This window comes from Zalophus californianus, chromosome 8, assembly GCF_009762305.2.
Source record: "Zalophus californianus isolate mZalCal1 chromosome 8, mZalCal1.pri.v2, whole genome shotgun sequence".
Classification (NCBI taxonomy): domain Eukaryota; kingdom Metazoa; phylum Chordata; class Mammalia; order Carnivora; family Otariidae; genus Zalophus; species Zalophus californianus.
In genome coordinates, this window is record NC_045602.1 from 60,735,464 (window position 1) to 60,762,034 (window position 26,571).

At 41.4% G+C, this 26,571-nt stretch overlaps 1 protein-coding gene across 4 annotated transcripts; it reads right to left on the reverse strand.

The window, feature by feature from the left end:
• C8H2orf74 (chromosome 8 C2orf74 homolog) lies at positions 1-26,524 on the reverse strand. 4 transcript variants are annotated; one of them, XM_027623083.1, is made up of 6 exons: positions 2,139-2,289; positions 1,852-2,045; positions 1,511-1,624; positions 1,216-1,414; positions 271-473; positions 1-166 (listed from the first exon to the last, which is right to left on the reverse strand). In XM_027623083.1, exons 2-5 carry the CDS (start codon positions 1,944-1,946, stop codon positions 300-302), a joined length of 582 nt encoding a protein of 193 aa, XP_027478884.1. In that variant the 5' UTR covers positions 1,947-2,045; positions 2,139-2,289; the 3' UTR covers positions 1-166; positions 271-299. The 4 variants fall into 4 exon arrangements, with proteins under 4 accessions (XP_027478884.1, XP_027478886.1, XP_027478883.1 ...); XM_027623085.1 differs by lacking the exons at positions 1,852-2,045; positions 2,139-2,289 and adding exons at positions 16,613-16,646; positions 26,429-26,450 and having other exon boundaries at positions 1-473; XM_027623082.1 differs by having other exon boundaries at positions 1-473.
• Positions 26,525-26,571: the final 47 nt, after the last annotated feature.

The following is a 26,571-nucleotide window of genomic DNA, read 5'->3' on the forward strand; positions in this document are numbered from 1 at the left end:
AACACAAATAATTTTATTCATGTGTTAGAACAGTGTTTGAGTAGACAGTGTTTTAAGGACACTTAATACAATCAATTTCTTGAACTCAGATTTGAATTAAAAAAAAAAACTATATTCAAGCTCTGGGTATTTTACTTACAGAATTTTGCATGTAGCTCACTTCTTTCTGCACAAAGGTAAAATACTATTTGTATTTGCTTAATTCCCCATATTTTGCTGTTTCAACATGATCTTGTACCCCCAGTCATTTCATTGTTAGTCTAGGCTTACATTTCTTTCACTCTCAGCCTTTTCTGAGCTCATTTTCTCTCTTTATGTTCTCGAGTATAGCTTCGAGGTATCGGGTATTCCTTCCCAAGGTCCACAACAATTACCTCCCTAGAAAATGTCACTCCTTTTAAAGGTCTTTTGTGGTTTTCAACACCTGAAGGAGTTCTAGTGAGAGGTGTGGGTGGTTTTTGCAAATCTTCATCCTGTAGGAGAATGGAACAAACAGTATAAAAGATCAATTTATGAAGGCAACAAGTCCTGCTTTAAAAAATGTTATATTTTTAATTGAGTTTTATATTTTAAATTCAATATAGAAGCATTGTTAGTGAGAAACAGAAGAAGTGTTTCTAAATCATACAGGAAAGCAGTGATAATCCATCATGATCTCATTTTCATATCTCTATGGTTAGAAATGGGCCCCTGAACCATTGTTCTGCCTCTGGGCGTGGGCCTTGTGTTGAGGGAAGATGTGAACTGTTCCTATCAGAGAGTGCTGACAGGGAGCTCAAGAAGGCCCGGGTAATGTTTGTGTGCTGTTGTACAGCCTGGAACCAGAACAGGGACATGGGCTCTGGTCTTGAGCTTGGCCACAGTGGATGAATGACCTTGAACAATTCATCTCATTTTCTCATCTGTAACATGAGAGGGCTGGATCCCTAGATGATCTCCAAGGACTCCTCCAGCTCTAAGATCCTAGGATTCTGAGAAAAGCAAAATGAAGGGGGATTATTAAGAACAACACAAATGTAAGAGTGAAGAATGAGCAAGTGTCTAGACTTGGCATACATGACTGGTTTAATAACATGAACTGATGAACTAAGAAGAATGATTTAGATGACTGCAGACTCCGTGCTCCTTCCAGGTACAAACTTAAGTTTCAGGCAAGACCATCTCATTGTACCTAGCCAAATAATTTACCTCCTCTTCAATCAAACAGATTCTGACCTGGTCCTTGGGAGGAGATAAGGCGAGCTCCTCTTCATTTCCTCCAGCATTCTTAGGCTCTTGCTTCTCTTTTGTTTTGTCCTCCTCCTCTTCTATGTTCTCTTTGTTTTCTAAGGGTGTGTCTTCTTTACTCCGTCTCTGGACAAGAATGCCAGGCCTCATGGGTGCATTTAAGTCCGTGATTGGTGTTAGGATAGTCCTACATAATCAGCAGGATTTTTAAAATTCATGCATGTCATCCACCATTATCATACCCCAAAATGGCTTTCTATCACATTCTACAATACAGACTTACTTTTCTTGGTCTGCTGAATTGTTTGTCTCCGCATTAGCAGCTAAACAATCTTCACCTCCATTAGCATCTGTACAAGGACTTTTTTCTGTCTCTTCATCTTTCTTGCTTTGGAAACTGAAAACAAATAAGCAAAAAATTCAGAAAAAAAAAGAATGGTCTTGATTTACTTGGCATGGAACTTCACTTTTAAATAGGAAATTAGAATTTCTAAAATTCTGAAATGGAAAAAGTAAATAGCTATAGCATTATTTGCTCTATTTTAAATTGATTTATATTATTTCTAGATACATTTGCTAGTGTGACTTGAAATCTGATCCCAATTTATCAGCATGGATTTATACCATTTATATAAAAAAACCACCAATAAAAGGAGGATGCAAATGAAGCAAATTAGAAGGAGGATGAAGAAAGTGATTGCTGTGGTTTCAAAGCTCATAGGGTTAGCTAGAAGAATCGTCCACTCTCACAATCACAGATTGTACAAATATTCTTTTCCAGCTTAGTTTGAATGTAGTTCTCTTGTTCTTTAAGTTTTCTAGAAACAGAAGAATAAAAGGCTATTTTCACTGTTGTTCTTTTGATCAGCTTCATAAAAGATGCTGTGCTTGTTTCGATGAAGTTGACTCACACTGGCTAATTTCTCTCCATAAATGTGGTGGGGGCTGAGGTGGTTAGAGGGGAGACTGAGCTGGGACACGTGTGATCACACAGCTCACCTCCCCTCACCCCAAAAACTATCAGAATCCAGAGGATAGGACTTGGAGCAGCTGGAGCCAAGCCCAGCTCCCCATTCTTCTCTCTTCAGTGACATCATAGAATCATGGAATGGTTCAGTTAGAAGGACCAGAGTGCCAGCCCAACCCTGCCCGTCACCTGGAGTTAGGAGAACTAAGAAGCTGTCCTCTGGGCTGCCATTTCACTGTCCTCTCCTCTCAGAGGGCTGGGGTGGAGGCCATGGGACACCATCCTGGCACTCTTTGGACAAGGATATTCTTCCTGCTCTCCAAACACCAGCTTTCCTTTCTTAACCTGAGCCTGTTTCTTTACTGCTTCTTTCACAATGAACAATCAGTCCCACTTCCTTCTTATAAAATCCCTCCCTATAGTAATCAACTTACCCCCTAATGGATGCTCTCCAAGCTAAATAGCCCATATCCTTCTAATACCACATCACTGGACCCACTTCCTGGACAAATACACAAACTGGCAGCTCTAGAAGCCGTGGCTGAGGAAGCAGGAGCAGAGCAAGATGACCAAGATCAAGATGACCCCACCCCCAACCTAATTTCAGGTGAGTAAGTGATGCCCATAACAAGAAGGGGGAGGGAAGAGCTAGGGTCTTCTGAGAAGCAAAGAAAGGTACAGGAATATGGCAGCTGCTGCCAACCACATCTAAAAAATTGTAAAATGAGTTCTAGGAGTCTCTGGGCTGTAGCCACACTGGCTCTCCTTCAGAAGGGCAAGGACTGTGGCTTTTTAATCTTTGGATACTCCACCAACTCAGGACCTACAAATCGCATAAATGTTGAATGGATGGGTGTGTGTAGCAGGTGCGGTATGTATGTGTGTGCGTGTGTGGTAGCACAAGTGGAGCTTGTTGGAGGGCTCAGGCCATGCCTAATTGTTTAGAACATGTGAACATCTGAGCCACTCCTAGCAGAGTGAGCAGAATTCATGGATGTTTCCTCCAGCAAGGCTCCCAGATGAAGACTCAGAGCCCATCTCACTCTCCTTACTCTACACTGCTGCCAGATTGAGACTTTAAGAGCCCAAATCTTCCCATGTCTCACATACACATAAAGGATTTTTCTGGGAGATGGGAATATTTTAGATCTACTGTTGGTTACACAGGTCTAGACATATGTAAAAACCCATCAAACTGTATCCTTAAGATTAGTGTGCCTTGTGTCATCTACTGTGTGGATATTATACTGAATAGAAAGGGAAAAGGGGCCCCATCCCCACCCTGAACTTAAGTATTTGCGGTGAGCAGTGCTGGACTGGAGTGCACTGCTGCTATTTGGTCCTGTCTCCAAGACTGTTTACCAGATGTACTCTGAGACCAGAGACCTTTAGCAATAAGTAAGGGCTGACAAGACTATTTTAAGGGCTTTCCTTCACTGAATGTGACTTAGGAATCAATATCATATACTTCACATAATTCTGAAAAGTGGAAGGTTCTCCAACTTTGGTCCCTAAATCACATTTTAAGTGCACTGGACTGTAAGTCTGTGATGCCATGATATTCAAAGATGGGTTCCAGAGCCTAACAAAATATGCTTTGTATGCAGGTGTGTGCTCAAAAATTATACGTGGTGGGAAATTACAACCAATTCTACAGAAATTAAAAATATCCTAAGAGAGTACTATGAACAATTGTATGCTGACAAATTGAATAACCCAGATGAAATGGAAAAATTCCTAGAAACACAAAACCTATGAAGACAGAATCATGAAGATCTAGGAAATCCGACTAGAACTATAAGAAGGAGACTGAATCAATAATCAAAACCTCCAAACAAAAAAAAAAGACCTGGACCAGATGGTTTCACTGAGGAATTCTATCGACCATTCAAAGAAGAACAAACCAATCTTTTTCAAACTCTTCCAAACAACTGAAGAAAAGGGAACATTTCATAACTCATTGTATGAGGCCAGCATTACCCTGAAGACACTACAAAAAAAGAAATATAAAAGACTGATATCCCTTATGAATACTGAGGCAAAAATCCTCAACAGAATGCTAGCAAACTGAATTTAGCAGCATATTAAAAGGATTATGTATTATGACAAAGTGGAATTTATTCCATGAATGCAAGGATGAGTCAACATACAAAAATCAGTGTAATCTGCCACATTAACAGAATGAAGAGGAGAAAAATACATGATCATCTCAATTGATTCAGGAAAGGTATTTGATGCAATTTAATATCCTTTTCATGATGAAAACACCAAATAAACTAGGAATAGAAGGAAACTACCCCACAATAATAAAGGTTATATATAGAAACTCCACAGCTAACATCATACTCAGTGGTGAGAAAGTATTTGCAAATGACATATCTGATAATGGATTAATATCCAGAATAAATAAAAAAAACTCCTATAATTCAACAACAAAAAAACAACCCAATTCAAAAATGGACAATGCATAGACATTTTTCCAAAGAAGATATGCAAATGGACAATAAGTACATGAAAAAATGCTCAGCATCACTAATCATTAAGGAGCAAATCAAAACTACAATGGGATAACCACTTCATACCCATTAATACAGCCATTATTTAAAAAAAAAAGAAAAGAAGACAACAAGTGTTAGAATGTGGAGAAATTGGAACCCTTGTATATTGTTGGTGAGAATGTAAAATGGTGTGGCCACTCTAGAAAACAGTATGGAGGTTCCTCAAAAAGTTGAAAATAGAGCTACCCTATGACCCAGCAAGTGCACTACTGGTATTTACCCCAAAGATACAAATGTAGTGATCTGAAGGGGCACGTGCACCCCAATGTTTATAGCCGTAATGTCCACCATAGCCAAATGATGGAAAGAGTCCAGATGCCCATTGACAGATGAATGGATAAAGATGTGTTATATATTATAAATATATATATATATAGTGGTATATTACACAGCCATAAAAAGATGAAATCTGGGCACCTGGGTGGCTCAGTTGGTTAAGTGACTGCCTTCGGCTCAGGTCATGATCCTGGAGTCCCGGGATCGAGTTCCGCATCGGGCTCCCTGCTCAGCAGGGAGTCTGCTTCTCCCTCTGACCCTCTTCCCTCTCGTGCTATCTCTCATTCTCTCTCTCTCAAATAAATAAATAAAATCTTTAAAAAAAAAAGATGAAATCTTGCCATTTGCAATGATGTGGATGGAACTAGAGGGTGTTATGCTAAGTGAAATAAGTCAATCAGAGAAAGACAATGATCATACGATTTCACTGATATGTGGAATTTAAGAAACAAGGCAGAGGATCATAGGGGAAGAGAGGAAAAAATGAAACAAGATGAAACCAGAGAGGGAGACAAACCATAAGAGACTCTTAATCTTAGGAAACAAACTGAGGATTGCTGGAGGGGAGTGGGAGGATGAGGTGGCTGGGTGACGGACGTTGGGGAGGATATGCGTTGTAATGAGCACTGGGTATTATATAAGACTGATCAATCACAGACCTGTACTCCTGAATCAAATATTAAATGTCAATTAATTGAATTTAAATTTAAAAATATTTAAAAAAATTAAATATAGAGTTCCATATGATCCAGCAATCTCAGTTCTGGGTATATACACAAGAGAAGTGAAGCAGGGACTGGAACAGGTATTTGTACACAGTAGGACTATTCACAAGAGCCAAAAGGTAGAAACAACCCAAGTTGGGATATATTATTCAGCTTTAAAAGGGAATGAAATTCTGATACATGTTACACAGAGATGAACCTGGAAGGCATGATGCTAAGTGAAGCAAGTACCTGCAATAGTCGAATTCAGAGACACAGAAAGTAGAATCATGATTACCAGGTGCTAGGGTGAAGGGGGAAATGGTGAGCTATTGCTTAATGGATACAGTTTCAGTTTGGGAAGATGGAGAAGTTCTGGAGATGGATGCTGGTGTTGGTTGCACAACAACATAAATGTACTTAAGTCACTGAACTGTACACTTAAAAATGGTGAAAATGGTAAATTTTGTATTTGTATCATAATTTAAAACAATTACTTGTGGAACAGAGGAAAGGGAACCCATCTGTAGTGGCCTGGTATGTGGCAGGCACTGGAAGAAGAAAACCACCGGCACACAGAAATCTTGTTTCTATCTACAGCCTCTTGCTCAGTTTGTCTCCCCACTGTGAATGCCCCAGCCCTGCCTCGGCCCTTTACCTCCCTACTCCTGCACTACTCTCACATGAGGCCATCACCACCCACTAGGCTTCCTTCCTTCTTGCTTTCTCTAAGCTGTCATTTCAGCTCAGTGACACACCATGTCACCTACCTGCATCCCAAACCCGTGCCCTGTCCAGCTCCAGCCGCACGCCAGTGGGCGAGTGGCAGGGGCTTTCACATTCTTTGTTATTTCCCACCTCCCACCCCATTTATTCCTTGACCTCAGGCTCCCAGAATCCTAAACATTATCCCTCCTGTTATCAAAACCTGCTTTCTAATCCTTCAAACCAAGAATGTCCGATAGAAACTTAAAGTTATTCCACTCTCCAGGATATTTGTATCTTAACAAGAGCTAAAAGCAAAAGCAAGACAGGGTGGAATTTCAGGCATCAGCCAGCAGACAGGGAGTTCCCTTTGGAGCAAGGAGGACTTTTCTAGTGCTCCTCACATCTGCCACACTGGTGTCAGATATCAACTCCTCCTAGGGCGAGCAGTTCTGCCCTGTCCCCCACTCCTGCCTTCAGGCTCCTCTGGGGGTAGTAGCCAAAAGGTGGGCAGTCCCGGTAGCAGGGTCTGTGGCTGGCTGTGCTCCAGATGGGCACAGGGTGCATGTGAATCCCCAGCCACCTCCCTAAGGCTTTGATCCATGCAATTTGGTGATGTCCTCTAACAAAAGCATGATCCCTGAATTACAGGATCAAGACAAAGACATTGAGAGGCCTTACACATCACAGCTGCCTGAATGTGAAAACCCGGGGAGCACACAGGACCCAGGTCTGGCCAGTCAGAACAGTCCCCAGTTCAGGAGTCAGTATGGGATCCATTCAGCTCAGTCAGTCTCAATGTCAGGATACTTGCAGAAACTACCGGCAAAGAAGAGAGCAGCGCTGAGAGAGAAAGAGAGAGAGAGAGAGAGAGACAAATTACAAATGACTCTGCTTGATCTAACAATGCTTGAAATCTTGGTTTTTTTCGCTGTGGACTGGAAGCTGTAAGTTGTGTGACCTGACGCCTTTCCTTTCTGGCTTAAGTTGGTCCGAGTGGGGTTTGTGTCTCCTGCAATCCAAGACTGCTGACCAACTTGCTCTGTAACCAGCATCATACCGCCTCCCTTTCTGAGTTCTTGATTTCCAACACGAGACTCCTCTCTTCTTCACATAAGAGCCATTGCACCTGTCCACCAAGTCCTGAGCTTGGTGGGCATTAAATAGGTCCACTCTAGCCTCCAATGACAAGTGAAATGAAATGAATGCCCTTTTTTCTTTCATCAAATGAGTGTAGCTGTTTCCCCTACTATCGCTGGTGGAGCAGCGTGGAGGTCTTATTTTAGATTTTAGAAGGCCATGTGGAAAATACTGACACTTATCAACGGGAAGCTGTGCTATTGCACAGAGCTCCTGGATTGAAACAGTTTTTCTTCTATAACAATGGCTAAAACCTGTCAATTTTTACTAGAGGAAGGAAGGAAAAAATGATATTAAACACTAAGATAAATAGCTAATATTTTAGCACATATAATTTCCACATAAGTGAAGGCTGTTTTGCTGAAAAGCCTTCATTTTTCATGATCCACAGTTAACCTTTTCATGCAGAAGCCATTTAAAACCTCACAAAGTTAGGGCGCTTGGGTGGCTCAGTCAGTTAGGTTTCCAACTCCTGGTTTTGGCTCAGATCATGATCTCAGGGGTGTGAGATCGAGCCCCATGTCGGGCTTTGCACTCACCAGGGAGTCTGCTTGGGACTCTCTCTTCCTCTCCCTTGGCCCCTCCCTCCACTCTGTCTCTCAAATAAATAAATCTTTTTTTAAAAAATAAAACCTCACAAAGTCAGTACAGCTTCATAAGGCTTTTGGGCTCTCCATTCATCACCCGATTGTTTCTCATGTAACAAGTAACACTGAGCTATACAACAGGAAACATGGCCCTTGGCAGAGGTGATGGTACCAGGAGAGCACTTCTCTCACTAAGGAAATGGGCACCAATCCCCAAACACCACAGTTCAGCAGAGGAATCTCAAATTCACTACAAAATATTTAGCAAAACATTATAGCTAATATTTATTCACCTAGAATTGAAACATCTTTGAGAAAGTGTCAGAAGCATTGTACTGTTAATATTACATTATAACCACCTCAAATCAGGTAAATACATTCCTGGCTTCAACTACCATATCTGTAACACCCGTGTGCACACCCATCCCGGGGCACATTTTAAAGTCCCTCTGTCTTGCAGTCTGCTACTGGCTTCACGAGGCTGAAAGACTCCAAGTTGAGGAGTCAACCACCCCTGAGTCATCATTCCAGTGGTCCCATTCAATCTTTAGGTTTGTGAAGGGCATACCCGGGCTGCAGGCAGAGAATGTTCTGGCCATGTATTTGAGCAGCTTCTGCCTTATCCCATGCTATGTGGTTAGTAGGCTCAAATTCCAAGGACTATGGGGGCACCTGGGTGGCTCAGTCAGTTGAGTGTCTGGGATGGAGCCCCATGTGGGGCTCTCTGCTCAGAGGGGAGCCTGCTTCTCCCTCTTCCTCTGCCTGTCGCTCCCCCTGGTTGTGCTCTGTGTGTGTGTGTGTGTGTGTGTGTGTGTGTGTGTGTGTGTGTCAAATAAATAAAGCCTTAAACGAAAATGAAAAGCAGATTAGTCTCTGATTCCATACCTGGCTGAGATGTCCAGGAAATGTGTTAAAGCTGACCTGATCTATCTATTCCTGGGAGACTTTTGACCTTGTGATTCCAACCCAGCGAAGAGGTGAGAGGACATTCCAGCCTACCTCAGGGGAGCAAGCAGGGTTTGTAGAGACCAAGCTTTTGCACATTACAAGCTTTATGTCCTTTCTTTAAGGACAAATACCTAGTCACAGATCACACTTGGATTAGCACTGATTGAACAACTCTATTTGTTTTATTTTTTAAAAGATTTTATTTTTTTATTTGACGGAGAGAGACACAGCGAGAGAGGGAACACAAGCAGGGGGAGTGGGAGAGGGAGAAGCAGGCTTCCCGCGGAGCAGGGAGCCCGATGCGGGGCTCGATCCCAGGACTCTGCACAATGTCAATGTTCATCCAAGTTGTAGCAGGTTTCAGTATTTCATTTATGTGAGGAAACACGTATATATTTTTATAAATTTAGAAAAAAAATTAGAATCATGGGGAGCCTGACTGGCTCGGTCAGGGGTTGGGGGGGGCTCCATGCTCAGCGGGGAGTCTGCTTGAGATTCTCTCCCTCCCTCTTCCGTTGCCCATCCCCCCACTCTCTCTCAAAATAAATCTTTTTTAAAAAATAAAAAAATTAGAATTTCTATATATATACTTTGTTAATTATAAATATTTCCCCAATGTCTTTCAATAATCTTCAAAAAGATGTTTTTTTTTAAACACTAGATGTGGTGGATTTTTTTTTTCTAAGATTTTATTCATTTATTTGAAAGAGACAGTGAGCGAGAGAGAGAAAGAGAGTGGGAGGGCACAAGCAGGGGGAGGGGCAGAGGGAGAAGCAGGCTCCCCGCTGAGCAGGAAGCCTGCTGCGGGACTTGATCCCAGGACCCTGGGACCATGACCTGAGCCCTGGGATCATGATCTGAGCTGAAGGCAGATGCTTAACCAACTGGGCCACGCAGGCACCCCAGAAAGATGATTTTTTAAAAATACCTACACATTTTTCCAGTTTATAGAAGCATTACAATTGTTTTCTTATTGTTGTACAACTTACTACTTTTATAAATAGCACTGATGGTCATATTTATAAATAAATATATGAATTAAACTCTCATATTAAAATATTAATCTTCACTTTTATTTTCAAAAGTTTATTGGCTTCTGGCTCTATCTTTTATTTTAAATCTCATCCACTTTGTTTCACTGGTTTTGGGCTCCAAATAACTTACTTTGATCTATTACTTTTAACTTCTATTTATCCCTTTTTTTTATCTTATTTCTAATTTCTTACGTTCGGTCTCCTACTAGCCTTAGTTAAGGCAAAAGCAATGTTCTGCTTTAGGCTTAGAAAACTGTTAAAAACACTTTGATTTTTTAATAATTTGTATTATTAACTTGTAAAAGGGGAATCCTAATCATCTGTAGATCCCAATAGTTTCGTTTGTTTGCTCCCTTGCTTTTGGGAAGGGAAAAAAAGTTGGAAAAAAATATGCATTGGTGATGTGACTTAAATTTTAAGAAACATGTTTTATAAACAAGCACAATTTCCCATAAAAGCAATTTTTTCTGATTCTAAGCAATTTTCTTAAGCTTAGAAGTTAAAGTTTCTCTTGTAGATGTCAAGTCTCTCTTGATTACAAGAGTCTTTACATAATACTCTATTTGAATTAAAAGAAACCCCAGAATCATAACTCTGCCATTTGAGCAATTTAATTTTATTAGGGATTTATTTAAACTTGATAAATCACTTTTAATTTTTCTGTTACCTTTTCAAGCTTAAAGTAAAAATGTTCACAGCACATCCCTGATAAGCTAATGCTCAGATGTTTTAATCTCTGTATAAGATTTTAGTATTGGGCAAAAACACATTGGTCTTACTAGATTTTCTGAGAACATTTTTAGATTTACAGAAAAATTGAGAAGATAGTACAGCGAGTTCTCATATACCTCACACCCCCAGTTTATTATTAACATGTTATATGAGTATGTAACATCTGTTTCTATTAATGAACCAATATTGATGCATTATTATGAACTAAAGTGCATAGTTTACTCAGATTTTCTTAGCTTTTATCTATCTTAGTTTTTCCTAGTTTTTATCTCATGTATTTTTCTAGTCCGGGATTCCATCCAGAATACTACATTACCATTAGTTTTTGTGTTTCCTTAGACTCCTTGTGGCTGTGACGGTTTCTCAGACTCTTGTTGTTTTTGATCGCCTCAACAGTTTTTGGGAGCACTGGTCAGGTGATGACCCACTACTGGAATTTGAGCAGACACATGTTTTATTTCAGAATGTTCCTTAAAGTGAAGGCACTCACATATTTTTAACTCCACATCTTCTACCTTTCCATTACTGATTTACTCAAACATTTTAAATCATCTTCCTCCTCCTTGTCCTCACTTGTGTTTTTCCTTTATGTACAGTGATGTTTGGTAGTGTCTGATAAGCAGCATCGCCGGTCTAGAGGGGTAGCGTCAAGGAGAGAGCCCACTCCGCCAGCGGGGGTTGATCGCACCTCGTCCTCCATGTCCCAACCCACCTCCATACCCCTTTGCCGTACCCCTAGCCTGTAAGGCACAGCTTTCTGGAACCCTACCCTGGGGGACTTGAGAGCCTCTACTTTGTGCAGACCCCAAATCAGATTCCCCTCGATTCACCCCCAAATCCTAGATCTCTAATACATAAATGGAAGAAGTTCGTGGTTTAAAACCCGTGGTCTTCAAAAGACCAGCTCACTGGATCTGGGGCAAACTAGGACACAACGGCCCTTATCAAAGTGCCTTGGGCTGGTTTTGCAGAGATCAAGTTGGTGTTGGACTTTTTGATGCTTTTACTTCTTTGATACTCTTTCCTTCTCTTTGAGTGTGGACGCAGCTTAGTAAATCACTCCTGGCAAACAAAATGCCGCAGAAGTGAGGACCTGCGAGTTCTGAAAATAGGTGGTAAAATGCATTAGGACTTCCTCTTTGCCTTTTCTCTTGGCTCACCTGCTTTGGGGAAGCCTGCTGCCATGTGGGGAGGATACGGAAGCAGCCTATGGATGGGTCCATGTGACAAGGAACTGAATCTTCCTTTCGATCATTAGCAAGGAAATAAAGCTTCTTGCCAGATAATCCTGTGAGTAGGCCTAGAAACTGATCTTCCTCCAACTGAGCCTTCAGATTACCTTAGACCAACACCTTGACTGCAACCTCAAGAGAGACCCAGACCCAGAATCACCAAGCTAAACCATTCCTGAAATCCTGCCTCACAGAAACTACGAGATCATGCTTGCATTAAGCTGCTAAATTTGGGATCATTTGTTATGTAGCAATAGGTTGTGTTGTTTATATTTTTAATTTTCTGTACACTATAATGTTTTGATATCTTAAAAACCTTTCTGGCTGGGGAGACTACCCATCCTGGGACTAGCCAATTCTTAGAGATAGCATGCTCAGCCAGGAGCATGACTTTGATTTGCAAACTAACCAGTCCAGAGCCATACCTCCTCTATCTGGCCTGTGCACCCCAAAAGGCAATATTCCTCTGCCTTAATCATCGCAGGGCTATTGCACTAGGCAATGATAGACCACCCCTATAGCTTAGAGCCCATGGAAATTGTTCAAATTAGCCAATCCTAAACTGTTTACTCTGCCCTGCCTTGTTTTTCTTGTAGAAACTTCAATAAAGGCTGTGGCCCCAGCACTCTCCTCACTCTTGCCCCCTTTTCCTCTTGCCCCACACTGGTACTTTCCCATGTGGCCCTCTGCATGCTGTGCTCTGCCTCCTGAGTCTCTAGGACTTGTGAGTATAATAAACTTTGTTTTCCTGAGCCTCTCTGTGTTTCCTTCTGTGGCCACACCTGACTGACTTCACATAATAGAACCCAGAACACAGCTTGGGTGAGGGAATGTGTAGAGGGAGGACCAACAAAACTCTATAGCAAGTCTCAACCTGTCTCAAAGTGGTTCTGTCCGGGTGGGTCCATTTTCCCTGTCAACATCACAAGGTGATCCTTTCAGTATGTGACTCACCATGGCTCTCATTTATTGTAAAAGTCACTAAGGTACCTTCAAGAACTAGGGTTCTTATGAACGGGAGTTTATGTATTAAAGTCAGTTGTGCTCTTCTTGGAGGTGCTCCTAATATGTTTGGATAACTGATGGAGCTAAGGGGATTATGCTAAGTGAAATAAGTCAGTCAGAGACAGACAAATACCATATGATCGCACTCATTTGTGGAATTTAAGACACAAAACAGATGAACATAGGGGAAGGGAAGGAAAAATAAGATGAAAACAGAGAGGGAGGTAAACCATAAGAGACTCTTAACTATACAGAACAAATGGAGGGTTGCTGGAGGGGCGGTGGGCAGAGGGATGCAGTAACTGGGTGATGGGAATTAAGGACGGCACGTGATAATGAGCACTGGGTGTTATATGTAAGTGAGGAATCACTGAATTCTACCTCTGAAACTAATAATATAGTATATGTTAATTAAATTGAATTTAAATAAAATTTTTAAAAATATGTTAGGATAACCAAGACCTCTCTAGAATCTAAAGGAAAAAAAGAAGCTGGATGCCCCTCCATCCCAAGAGTCCTGGGTCTCCTGGGGCCCAAAACTTAGGTCAAAGGAATATGGCTAAGTTTTAGTTTTTTCACTCTTGGCAGAATTAAGAGCCATCCCCAAACGCAACTTAATCAACCCTTAACACCTGCCCCTAAGGAGAATGTCCATGACTTGCTATAGCATTCTTCCTGGGATCTCTGGTAGGACCCAGTATTGTGCAACCTGAACATTATCTCCTACCTAGTGTTAGGAAAGCACATCACCTCCAAATCTGGCCCAAGAGGGCCTAGACTCTAAGCCACCTCATCCATTGACTTAAAACCTGCCTTCATGAAAATCACTCTTGAGACCCTTCCTTTGGGCTGCCCCATCGGAAAGCCCAACCACTTGGCCCATCAAGTCCACGGGTCCCTATTTCCAGGAATCAGTTGCCCATGCTCTACTTTGGACCAGGGGAGCCTCACACGTGCTAAGATAGATGGAAGGGTTTGTTTCATTTTCCTTTCTTTTTTCTTTTTTTTGAGTTCTTGAGGAACCTTTCATAGATACTTTCGTAGACACCCCAGGCAGCTGTGGAACTGGGCTCTGTCACATCAGTGGGCTGTGGAAAGCATTATTATAGAACCTAGGACCATGGAATCCATGACATGACGCACTTCTGGCCCTGAGATATCCACCCTCCTACATATTGGTTAAATTACTTCCTATCTCAGAGAAAACCACACTCACTCCCCCTGAATAACCTTGTCCTTGATTAACACAGATCCAGGCGCCATATTTAAAGTTGGAGGAGAGACATTTTTGTTCTACACAAGGGATGTCCAATAAAACTGAGTGTCGTGGTTACACTTTGTATCTGAAGCAATGTTTTCAAGTTATACCTTGTTCTTGAAGCCCATCTATGCTCATGTTAGCCCCAAGAGGTTAGGGGGCTAAAAAGAGCAAGAAAGACTATGGGGGGCTTCTAAAAAAATTACTGAGGAATTACATATCAATTACAAAAAAAAAATACATATTTTAAAAAGGTGAAAAATTTGCCTTTTATTCTAGCACCCAGAAATAGCCACTGTTAACAAAACAGACACCCAACTAGAAGAAAATAGTCCTTACATGTCCAGGGGCTGACCCTTACCAGAAGAATGAGTTTGTCAAATGCTGGCTTCCTTACAGAAAAGGTGGTAGGAGAAGAAGCTGTACAAAAGAGAGGCTGCTCTGTTCAGGTTCAGGAGTGTGAGCTCTGGGAATTATCAGGATGTGAATCCCTGCTTTTCTACAGGGAAAAGGTCACACAGTACCTTTTGTGTGTGATACTGTGTGACCTTGGATAAGTTACTTAACTTCTCTGTGTTTCACTGCCCTCACATTAAGGATGGGAATAATAACTGTTCCCATAGGACTATTGTGAGATTTAAATGCACTAATATTTATATGCTTGGAGTGACGTCTGACACATGGCAAGTGCTCGATAATTTTGTTATTGCTATTGTTATTAAGAATTTAATCTGGGTTCCTGGGTGGCTCAGTCGTTAAGCGTCTGCCTTTGGCTCAGGTCATGATCCCAGGGTCCTGGGATCGAGCCCCACATTGGGCTCCCAGCTCAGCGGGAAGCCTGCTTCTCCCTCTCCCACTCCCCCTGCTTGTGTTCCCTCTCTTGCTGTCTCTCTCTGTCAAATAAATAAATAAATAAAATCTTTAAAAAAAAAAAAAGAATTTAATCTGGGGGCACCTGGCTGGCTCAGTCAGTGGAGCATGCGACTCTTGATCTCGGGGTTGTGAGTTTGAGCCCCATGTTGGGTGTAGAGATTACTTAAAAATTAAAAAAAAATCTTTAAAAAAAAGAACTGAATCTGGTTTAAATGGGTAAAAGAAGATGGTAATTTCACAACACCTGCTGGTTCTCTGAGTAGCTTGAGAGCAGCAAGCTCAATGTCTGTGAAGCCTCCATTTTTTACCCACATGGGGACATCTGGGCGCGTGTGTATGTGTGTGAAGATGCTCACTGGGGAGGATTAAAGAAGGAGTGCTTTCTTGGAGAGGAGGGAGTAAAAGGTGGATTTCAAGACAAGAAAGGCTAGGACCCCTGTAAAAGGGTTGTTTCTTTTTCTTTTTTCTTTTTCTTTTCCTTGGGCTTTGGGAACCATCATAGTTAGTGTCCAGTTGAGGGTCCCCCACCATAGTGTCATTCTCTCTAGTTACCTCCAAGCCTTCAGTGAACCCTTTACACAGAGCTGTTCAGGGACTTGGTTTGGACAGGAAAGGGTATGCTCGAAGCTTCTTAGACCCCTACCCTCCTGCCATTCCCCGTTGCTTCCTCCAGGGCTAGAGGGTGAGGCAGGGGAGCCAACACACCGAGGACAACATTGGCCAGAGTTTGAATTCCGTTCCCTTAGTAAGTACTCAGATGAGGAACACTCTCCCTTCTCTGTGTGTTTCAAGAGACATGCGTTGCTAAACCCTTCTTTCAGAAACAGTATCCCTCCCTCTCTTTTCTCTCATCCACCTTAAGGTGGCCGGTCACCAATTTCTTTCCTCTCAAGTATAAAATTCCTCAAAAAATGATTTCTGATCTCTTTACCCTTATTGTTCTCAAGATTAGTTGTTTCTTAAGTGGCATTTTGTTCATCTTATAAGGCAAAACCTCAGCTAAATTTTGAAAGCAAAAATTTGCCTCTCCCACTTTTCTTACTGTGGTAGATTGTGTACATGCATGCCGCTCCTGCCCTGGAACCAGAGCTGGCTCATGACTTACTCAGACCAGTAGGATGTAAGAGAAGAAATTCTGTGCCACTTGTGGCCTAGCCCATTAGAGGCCTGCTGGCTTCTGCATTTCCACTTTCAGAGCCCTGTGGCACCAGGGAAGAAGCCTTACCTTGTAGCTAGAGAGGTCCAGCTCCCGTGAGGCACTAAACATGCGAATAAAATTCCAGCCCAAATGAGTGATCCCAGCTGTCTTCCTCTGTTTGGGAGGCTTTACCAGAAATATCATAGCGTATAAACAGCAGACACTTACTTCTCATAGTTCTGGAAGTCCAAGATCATGGCACCTGCAGATCGAATATGTGGTGAGGGCCCTCGTCCTGGTTCGTAGACAGTTATCTTTTTGCTATGTCCTCACATGACAGAAGGAGGGAGAGAGAGTCTCTTGGGCTTCTTTTATAAGGGCAGCCCTCTTCGGCTGCCTATTCATGAGAGCTCTGACTGCCTCACCTACTCACCCACAGGCCCCACCTCCTAGTAGCAGACTCCAGGGGTTAGGACTTTGACATATGGATTTTGGAGGGACACAAACATTCAGACTACAGTACCAGGCTCTGCCAAGTGGAACAGAACCACCACTTAGCTGATTTAACATAACTCATAGAATCATAAAAGGTAATAACTACCAAACCCCACTTCTTAACATATCAGAATTACAGGCTTTCTTCTACATCTGAATATATGCAAAAACCCCTTTAAGATCTGCCTTGGGAGCTAGGGTGGAGGGAGTCCTTTGGCGCTCAGAGAGGGAATATAACACATCCTGATGCTTAGCAGGGGTGGGGAAGGTGAACCTTATTAAAAGTAAGCAATATTTATAGAAAGCTACTTGAAAAGAGGATTCTGATGAAATATATTTGAAAGGAGGTCAAATATATATTTGAAAAGAAGGGAACTCATGGTATTTATCCAGATAAAAGGAAAGATGACACTGAAGATTTGTACAGGGATCATGTTTGTTCAAGGGAGTAATACACTAAGAACATTTTTAAAATTTTTAACTAAATATGTGATGACAAGAGTTTTTTTGTTTTTTGGTAGGACTTTTTTTTTTTTTTTGCTTATGGATGGACTGATTTCCTTATCTTTATAATTTATTACATTCACAGTGGCTGTTTCTAGTGGGTGGATCAACTGTGAAATTATGCTGTATTTTTTCTTCTCACTCTGATTCCTTCCTCAGTATCCCTTTTGCTATGGACCCCTTCAAGTTCATTGGATCATTTCAGTAAAGGGAGAGGACTGTTTAGAAGATTGACACCTGGGACATCTGGGTGGCTCAGTCGGTTAAGCGTCTGCCTTTGGCTCAGGTCATGTTCCCAAGATCCTGGGATCAAGCCCCGCATTGGGCTCCTTGCTCAGTGGGGAGCCTGCTTCTCCCTCTACGCCTCCCCCCTGCTTGTGCTCTCTCTCTCTTTGACAAATAAATAAAAATCTTTTTAAAAAAATAGAAGATTGACACTTATTTGCTTTCTTACAGAGAATAAAAAGATTTTGTAAGTAACATTGCTCAATTCCAGTTGATTCTATTTACCAAGAACAAATGGGGTGAGGCACCTGGGGGGCTCAGTCAGTTAAGCATCTAACTCTTGATCTCAGCTGAGGTCTTGATATCAGATTCATGAGTTCAGGTCTCATGCTGGGCTCCACGTTGTCTTAAAAAAATAAAATATTAATTTTCACCTTTATTTTCAAAAGATGAAGAAAGGGGCATCTAGGTGGCTCAGTCAGTTGAGCATCTGACTCTTGATTTAGGCTTGGGTCATGATCTCAGGGTCATGGGATCAAGTCCCATGTCAGGCTCCAGGCTTGGTGCAGGGTCGGCTTGGGATTCTCTCTCTCCTGTCCCTCTGCCTCTCTCCCCACTTGCACTCTCTCTCAAATAAATAAATAAATAAATAAATAAACAAACAAAATCTTAAAAAAAAAAAAAAGGAATAGATGAAGAAAGTCAGGGAATGGAAAAACCAACGTTGGAGCTAGCAACAAAGAAGGACTAAGGGCACTGCCATGCCTTGATTTGTAGAAACTGTGCAGACGTTTCACTAGAGGATTAAAATACTATATAACAATTTACCTAAAAGGAGGTGGATGCAATGGTGAGAAATGAAGGAAAAGGACAATAAATGCTAAAATGGGGACACCTGGGTGGCTCAGATAGTTAAGCATCTGCCTTTGGCTCAGGTCATGATCCCAGGGTCCTGGGATCGAGCCCTGAATCGGGCTCCCTGCTCAGAAGGGAGTCTGCTTCTCCCTCTCCCTCTGACCCTTCCCCCTGCTCATGCTCTTTCTCTCTCAAATGAATAAAAAATCTTTTAAAAAATGCTAAAATGTTCCCAACTAGTCCAAAACTGAACTGTCTTATCTAATAAGCATGTCTTGCCCCTGAGCTCAGAGCTTCATTATCCACTCAGTCCTCAGTCCCCTGAGCCAGAAATCTGAAAGTCAGCACAGACTCCTTACTCTCTCCCCATCTAATCAATGACCAAATCCAGCTGACTGACATCCTAATGTTTCTCCAAACCATTCCTCCTTTCTATCTCTACCACTCAGGTCTACCAGGATGTCATTAACCCTGCCTAGACTATCACAGGAGTTGCCTGACTGGTCTTGCTTCTGAATTTGTTTCTCTTCAACTCACCATTTACCAACCATCAAAGTTACCTTGGTCAAATACAATTCTGGTAATGCCAGTCTTGGTCTAAACCCTTCAGTGACTCCCCATCACCTACTAAATAAGCCTCCTACTAAAGAAGTTCTAGTCTCGGCCTTGAGTCTCCTTTCCCTAGCTTTGTTTCCCATTGGGCTGCTTAGCATTCTCTACACTGCTGCACTGTCCTCTCACTGCACACATTTCTGTACTCTCGTCACTCCAGCCTGAACTCCCAATCCTATCTCATCACTCATCTCATACTCTCCAAGTAGGCTTCCCTGATACCCACCCACTTCTCATGGCTTAGTCAGGTGGCTCAGTTGGTTCAGTGTCTGGTTCTTGGTTTTGGCTCAGAGTATGATCTCAGGGTTGTGAGATCAAGCCCTGCAGTTGGCCTCTGTGCTCAGCGCAGAGTCTGCTTGAGGTTCTCTCCCTTTCCCTCTGCCCCTCCCCCTCCTTGTGCTATTTCTAAAATAAACAAAATCTTAAAAAAAGCAAAGACGTCTCCTTCAAAGAGGGGTTAGCGCCTCCCTCCCCCACCACAAGAGAGGCACAAATGCAGAACATACTGATAACTGTCTCCTGGGAAATCCTCCCTCCAGAACCCCCATTCCAAACTCTTTTATAGGTTATAGGTGGGTGACTGCTGATGCAGCAAGAGCCAGCTTCTCCATCCCTTGCTTGTGTGTGGGGTCCTAGGAGTACTTGTTACCTCCTACATCATGCTTCACCTTTGGAGTCTCTGCTGAAATTCCAAGTCAGAACCCCTTTCTAACATCCTATAACCAATAAACATGAATTTCAGGTCTTGGGTAATACTATAAAGAAAATAAAATGACAGAGATTAAGAATGGAGCCTACTTTTCCTTCCAGAATCTGAATGAGGAGGATCCACTACTAGAAGATATGGGAGCAGAGAAAAGAGCAAGTATACAGCCCCTGAGGAGAAACTGAGTTGGGCACATTCCAGGGCCCCAGAGAAGGCCGGTACACCTGGTGCGTAATAATCAAGGGGATGAACAGTCTGAGCTGGAGTTCAAGTAGAAGCTAGATCATATAGGACTTTGTAAGTCCTATAGCAACTTACTCTATTCTAAACAGTGGGAAGTCCTGGGGCAGTTTTATGGGGATGTGATGTGTTCAGATGTTTAGGTTTTGTAAAGGATTATTCTGATCGCTATGGGAAAGTAGACCATAATCAGGAAAAAGAGGAGGCTGGAAGCTGTTGAGAGATGAAGGCCTGGATTAGGGTGGCAGCCCCTGTGGCGATCACACAGGTCAATAATTAAACACTCCTCCAGCTGGGCCTGGCTGTTCTCATAGTTGATGGCATAGTTGATGGCGTGACACCTTCAGACAACATCACAGACCTTAGGCTGACACCTTGACTGAGGCCTTGTGAGACACTATGAAGGAGAGGACCCAGTTAAGCCGTGCCCAGAATCCTGCCCCTCAGAAACAGTGACATCGTACCATGCATGCCATTGTAAGCTGCGAAATAGTGGGATAATTCATTACATAACAATATGGAATGAATACAGCTCCCAGATGACACCGAGGATCTGTGGTCTGAGGACCGCACTCTGAGTAGCAAGGAGGTTAGGGAGAGGAGTGAGATCATTTGCAGAAGGGCTGAAATAGTTAAAAAAAAAAAAAAAAAAAGGCACTGAGTCTGTGGTTTGAGAGCATCTCGGCCCCCTGCACATGCTGCTGCCTCTCCCCGCTGGCATAAACACAACAAATGTTTGGGTGCACACGTCTCTTTGCCCGTTCCAGAAGTTGCTCATGGTTTATAAGTGCCCTGAATAAAGAAAATCATTGGGATATGGAGCCAATAAAATTGGACAAACAAGTTCTCTTGAAAATTTGCTTCGGGTTGGAAAATTTAAATATTCTATCAAGTTCTTTATTACTGATGATTTCAGTTATCTCCACAAATTTGTACTCCTTTTTTAGGTATTAGTTTTTAAAAACTATTACTGGATTGAAGAACTAGGAGGAAAACAGAGTCAAAGTCACTGTTTCTCTCCTTAGAATGCTATATTATATAAGCCATCCAGTCAAATCTTCTAAGCATGTGGCAGGATAAAGAGAAATAAGTACATTATATACACAAAAAATGTACAAAATTGTTCATAGCATTGCAACTCTATCCATGATAATAAAAAACTGGGGGGCATATCTAACAACTGGAAAATAAACTGAAATATTCACACAGTAGAATACTATGCTGCAATAGAAAAGGAGGATTATTGGGGCACCTGGGTGGCTCAGTCGATCTCACTTCAGGTCTTGATCTCCGGGTTGTGAGTTGGGGCCCTGTGTTGGGCTCCACGCTGGACGTGGAGACCACTTTAAAAAAAAAAGGAGGGGATGTATTACTGATATATGGAGCAACAGAAATAAATTCTCAAAAATTTTGTTGAAAGGAGCCAGAGAAAAAGATATATTCTATGGTTCTACTCATGTGAAGTTCAAGAACAGGTAAAATAGCAGTGAGAACAGTAAAGAACTCTAAGAATGGTACTGAATGGAAAGGCTACATGGAACTTTCTAGGGTGACAGAAATGCCTTATATCTAGATCTTTTGGGTGGGTATATACGAATGTAAAATTCATTGAGTTGTATGCTTAAGATTTGTACACTACTGTATGCAAAGTTTACCTAAATTTTTAAATTAAAAGAAAAAAGGAGATAATGAGACACTGGGAAGAGTTCTCACCTGGAGGTATACATTTGAGATTTTTCTGCACAGAAAATATTTTAACGCCATGGGTCTGCATGAGATCAATTAGGAAAATAATCTAGATAGAGGAGAGACCCCAGGATTAAGCTCTAGGGAAGCAGAGGTTGGGAAAAGGGAAATTGGTCAGCAGAACAGACTGAGGTCAAGAACAGAAGAAGAGGAGGAGCAGGAGAATAAGGTCCCAGAGAAAATGTTTTAAGAATGGAACAGAGGGGGCGCCTGGGTGGCTCAGTTGGTTAAGCGACTGCCTTCGGCTCAGGTCATGATCCTGGAGTCCCGGGATCGAGTCCCACATCGGGCTCCCTGCTCAGCGGGGAGTCTGCTTCTCCCTCTGACACTCTTCCCTCTCGTGCTCTCTATCTCTCATTCTCTCTCTCTCAAATAAATAAATAAAATCTTTAAAAAAAAAAAAAAAGGATGGAACAGAGGTGCCTGGGTGGCTCAGTCGTTATGCGTCTGCCTTCAGCTCAGGTCACAATCCCAGGGTGCTGGGATGAGTTCCCGCTCAGCAGGAAGCCTGCTTCCCCCTCTCCCACGCCCCCTGCTTGTGTTCTGTCTCTTGCTGTCTCTCTCTGTCAAATAAATAAATAAAATTTATTAAAAAAAAAAGAATGGAACAATCAACTGCACGAAAGGCTACTGAGAGCTAGAGATGAAGGCAGAGAAATGTCAGTGGGGAAGACTGCCAAAACAGGCTCTGACTTTCAACCTAACATAGTCTAGTTCCCTACCACTCCCAACCCTAATTCCAACACTTGACATCAACACGACCTGTAAAACCTAAAAGCCTCTCATTTAAAGAATAATAAAAAAGTCTGCCTGAAAATCAGCTGTAAAATATTTTAAATTACTCTGAAACTCACCATATTGATACAGCTCCAAGACACAGTCTTCTTTTCAAAACACAAACAAAAAGAAACATAAAACTAAAGGCCTTTTTTTCTTTAAAGAAGTCTCAAAAACATTCTTGCTTTTTTTTTTTTAAGTTCTAAAAAAAGTTCTGCAGAATAGTCAATTTGGACCAATTTTTCTACAGCACAACTAGAAAAGCTAGATAAAATATTTTAAAGTATCTGTTTTAAAGCATAGGAGAAAAAATAAGGCCATGAAGAATTATGTGCCCAGATCCAGGAGAAAACAGAAGGTGGGAATACATGTTGCTGAACCCACTATTTGGGGCTCTGCCAATCTTCTAATTTCAGAAGATAAAGCAGAGTAGATGAACAGAGCTTTGGTTTGTTTTGTTTTTTTTTTAAGATTTTATTTATTTATTTATTTGACAGAGAGAGCGAGAGAGCACAAGCAGAGGGAGCAGTAGAAGGAGAGGGAGAAGGCGGCTTCCCGCTGAGCAGGGAGCCCGATGCGGGGCTCGATCCCAGGACACTGGGATCATAACCTGAGCCGAAGGCAGACGCTTAACCATCTGAGCCACCCAGGTGCCCCGAGAGCTTTGAACAGACTCATGAAGCTAAGGAACCATGAATTCAGGGCCAATCCTCAGGCTTTGCCTTGGGATCTGAAAGGTCATACTCTAGGAATAGGGTTGAACAGACAGGCACTAAAGCCCAATTCTGAATTATCTCAATTTCTGAATGGATTAAGTTGCTCTGAGATTGATAGTGGTGCTAGCCATCTGTCAGAAGCAAATACGCATTCTCTCTGGAGGAAAAGAACATTATTTTAGGATTCAATTACCTCTATAATTTTTCACAATGACCACATTAAAAAAACAAAAATAAACAGGCATACAGGGAAACAAGCTGAAGTATTCAAAAGTAGAGAAGAAAAACACCCGACTCAAAAGGTAACTAGCTAACAGAGTTATCAGATATAGATTTTAAAATAACCATTCTTAATATGTTTAAGAAAAAAAAGACAAGATAACTTTGGCAGAGCACTGGAAGTTAAAGAAATAAATGGAAATTCTGGAACTGAAAAATACAATAAGAGAAATTAAGACCTCAATAAATAGGATTAACAGCAGATTGTTTGAACAGGATCAGAGAAAAATCACCAACCATTAAAAAAATTGATAACTGAACCACATTAAAATTAAGACCTTATGTTCTTCAAAACATATCATTAAAGTGAAAAGGCAAGCCAAAGAGTGTTCATATACAAAGGACATACATTCAAAATTTATAAAGAACTCCTGTAAATCAGTAAGAAGAAAACCCAACATAAATAGGCAAAAGACCTGAATGGACACTTCACACAAGAGGGTATCCAAATGCACACAGTGAATAAATTTAAAAATATAATTATAGCAGACTAAGAGCTTTTGGTTTTAAAAAAAAGCTTTCCTCCATATTTTGAAGCATGTGAATAACATAAATCAAAATTAAATTTTAAAAGCAAGTAAGATGCTGAAAGAACATACATGTGATAACAGTAGTCACCTTTAGGAGGTGGAATTATGGGTAATTTTTCATTTTTTTATATTGCATTTTTCTGAAATTAAAAAGTTATTGTGGCTTTATTTTTGTTTTTAATGGATAACATTCACATGGTTTTAAAAGCAATACATTATAATGCATACATTGAGAAGTCTCTCACCCCATTTCTGTGCTTCCCTCCAACTTACAGGACACTATGATTATGAGTTTCTTTTGTATCTTTACAAAATTTATGGGAAACAAGAAAAGATCATTCAATCTTATTCCCCTTTCCTCCACAGAAGGCACACCTTATACCTGGGCTGCTTTCACTTAGCAAGAGATCTTGGAGAGCTTTCCATTGCACTACACAGGGAACCCTCATTCTTTTTCACTGCTGCATAATGCTCCATTGTGCACATGTACTGTAAAAGGAGGTTTCAAAAAGGAGCAAGCAAGCCTAACTAAGAGAGTCTCTTTCAAAAAACAGTCAGGGGGACATAAAGGAGGAGGAATTTATGCACTCACTAAAGGAAACTATGAACTTTTTGAACTTTGCAAGTCCTCAGCTGTGGCCTTCAGCCTGGACCACGGCAACTCGGTTTTCCAAATCCTTCACTTAGAAAGGAGACGGTCCAATTTAATAAGTTTCAATCTCTTATTTTCATTTCAACTCAACCAATCCCAGCTAACCTAGTTTCAATCGCTGTTTTGTAGAGAGGACCTAAATGAGAACTGCACTCATGACCTTTCACCTTATAACTGTCCCCTCTTTGTCTTTCTCAGAATGCTATTCAGGCTTCAACCTGAACCTGTGTTTCCTGAATTGCAATTCTAATGGCCAAAATAAAAGTGTTTGCTTTAATTTTCAGTGAATTCTTCCTTGGTCGACAGTATCATCGTTTTTTGTTTTTTAAAAATCAGTCCTCTGATGGACACTTGGGTAGTTTCCAATTTTTTGCTATTACAATCAACAACATACATCATTTCATATGTAACCAAGTGTATCTATAGGAAAAATTCTCCAGAGTGGGATTGTTGGATCAAAGTATAAAATGCGGCGGTGGTTCTGATCACACAAGAGGGCTGTGACATTCTGCTCTCCCATCAGCACTATAAAACCCATTTCCCCACATCTTCCGATACAGAGCATACTGCCAAATGTTTCATTGGTTGCCAATCTGAGTAAAAAATATCTTAGTGTAGGTCCAATTTGCTTTCTCTCATTACAACTGACCCTAGGCATCTTTTTGTATGTTTAAGGTCTATTTATTTTTCTATGGACTCTGTTTCCTAGTTCTTTGCCTTGTGAAAGGTGAAATAAAACAGAGTCACTTATGTCAAGGGGTTTATAAATGGGGCCAGGAGGCCATTAAGGAATGGACCGTATGCACATCCTGAGGGGGTGGAACATGCATTTTTTTAACTGGGCCAAATCGCAAGTACTTCAAGGACTAGGCACCAACACCTGAAACTTGCTGCAGTGATAGACTTTTGCTTAGTGATAGCCTTAAGTTTAGCCAAGATTAGTTTTCTGCCACCAACGCCAATCAAAATTCTTAGTAAACAACCTATACAAGCATTCCCTTTTTGTCTTTAAAAACCCCCGACTTTTGGTGACAGATGGTAGCTATACTTGTGGTGAGCATAGCATAAGGTATAGACTTGTCAGGTCACTACTCTGTATACCTGAAAACTAATATAACATTGTGTGTCAACTATACATCAATAAAAAAATAATAATAAAAAAATAAAAACCCGGGGCACCTGGGTGGCTCAGTTGGTTAAGTGGCTGCGTTGGCTCAGGTCATGATCCCAGGGTCCTGGGATTGAGCCCCGCGGTAGGGCTCCCTCCCTGCTCTGAGGGGAGCCTGCTTCTCCCTCTCCCCGCGCCTGCAGCTCTGCCTACCTGTGCTCTCTTTCTCTCTCTCTGTTAAATAAATAAATAAATAAATAAATAAATAAATAAATAAATAAATAAATAAATAAATAAATAAATAAATAAAAATCTTAAAAAAAATAAAAATAAAAACCCATTTATTTTGCTCCCTAGTGGGACAATATTTTGGTCGCTGCCGAAATCTGTGTACCCTGAATTTGCAATTCTTTGATCTCGAATAAACGCTTTTGCTTAATTATTGCCTCCTGATAATTTTAGGTTGCGAGCTTATTTTTCTATTGGGTTGCAATTTGTGAGATATTTTACGAGGAATATTTAATATGTTTATATCCGAAAAAAAATGATTCAAGGAAAAAAAATGTTAAAATTCCGGTCATAAGAACGAATACACCAACCTCTCATCCACGAATTTGGAATCCGGCCAAAGAGGGACCCACAAACATTCCGCGACCACTTCAACAGGACCCGGGACCCCACAGCGCATATTGCTAAGAGTCTCACCTGAATCCAAACACCTGTGTGCTCAAGGGCGCTTGAT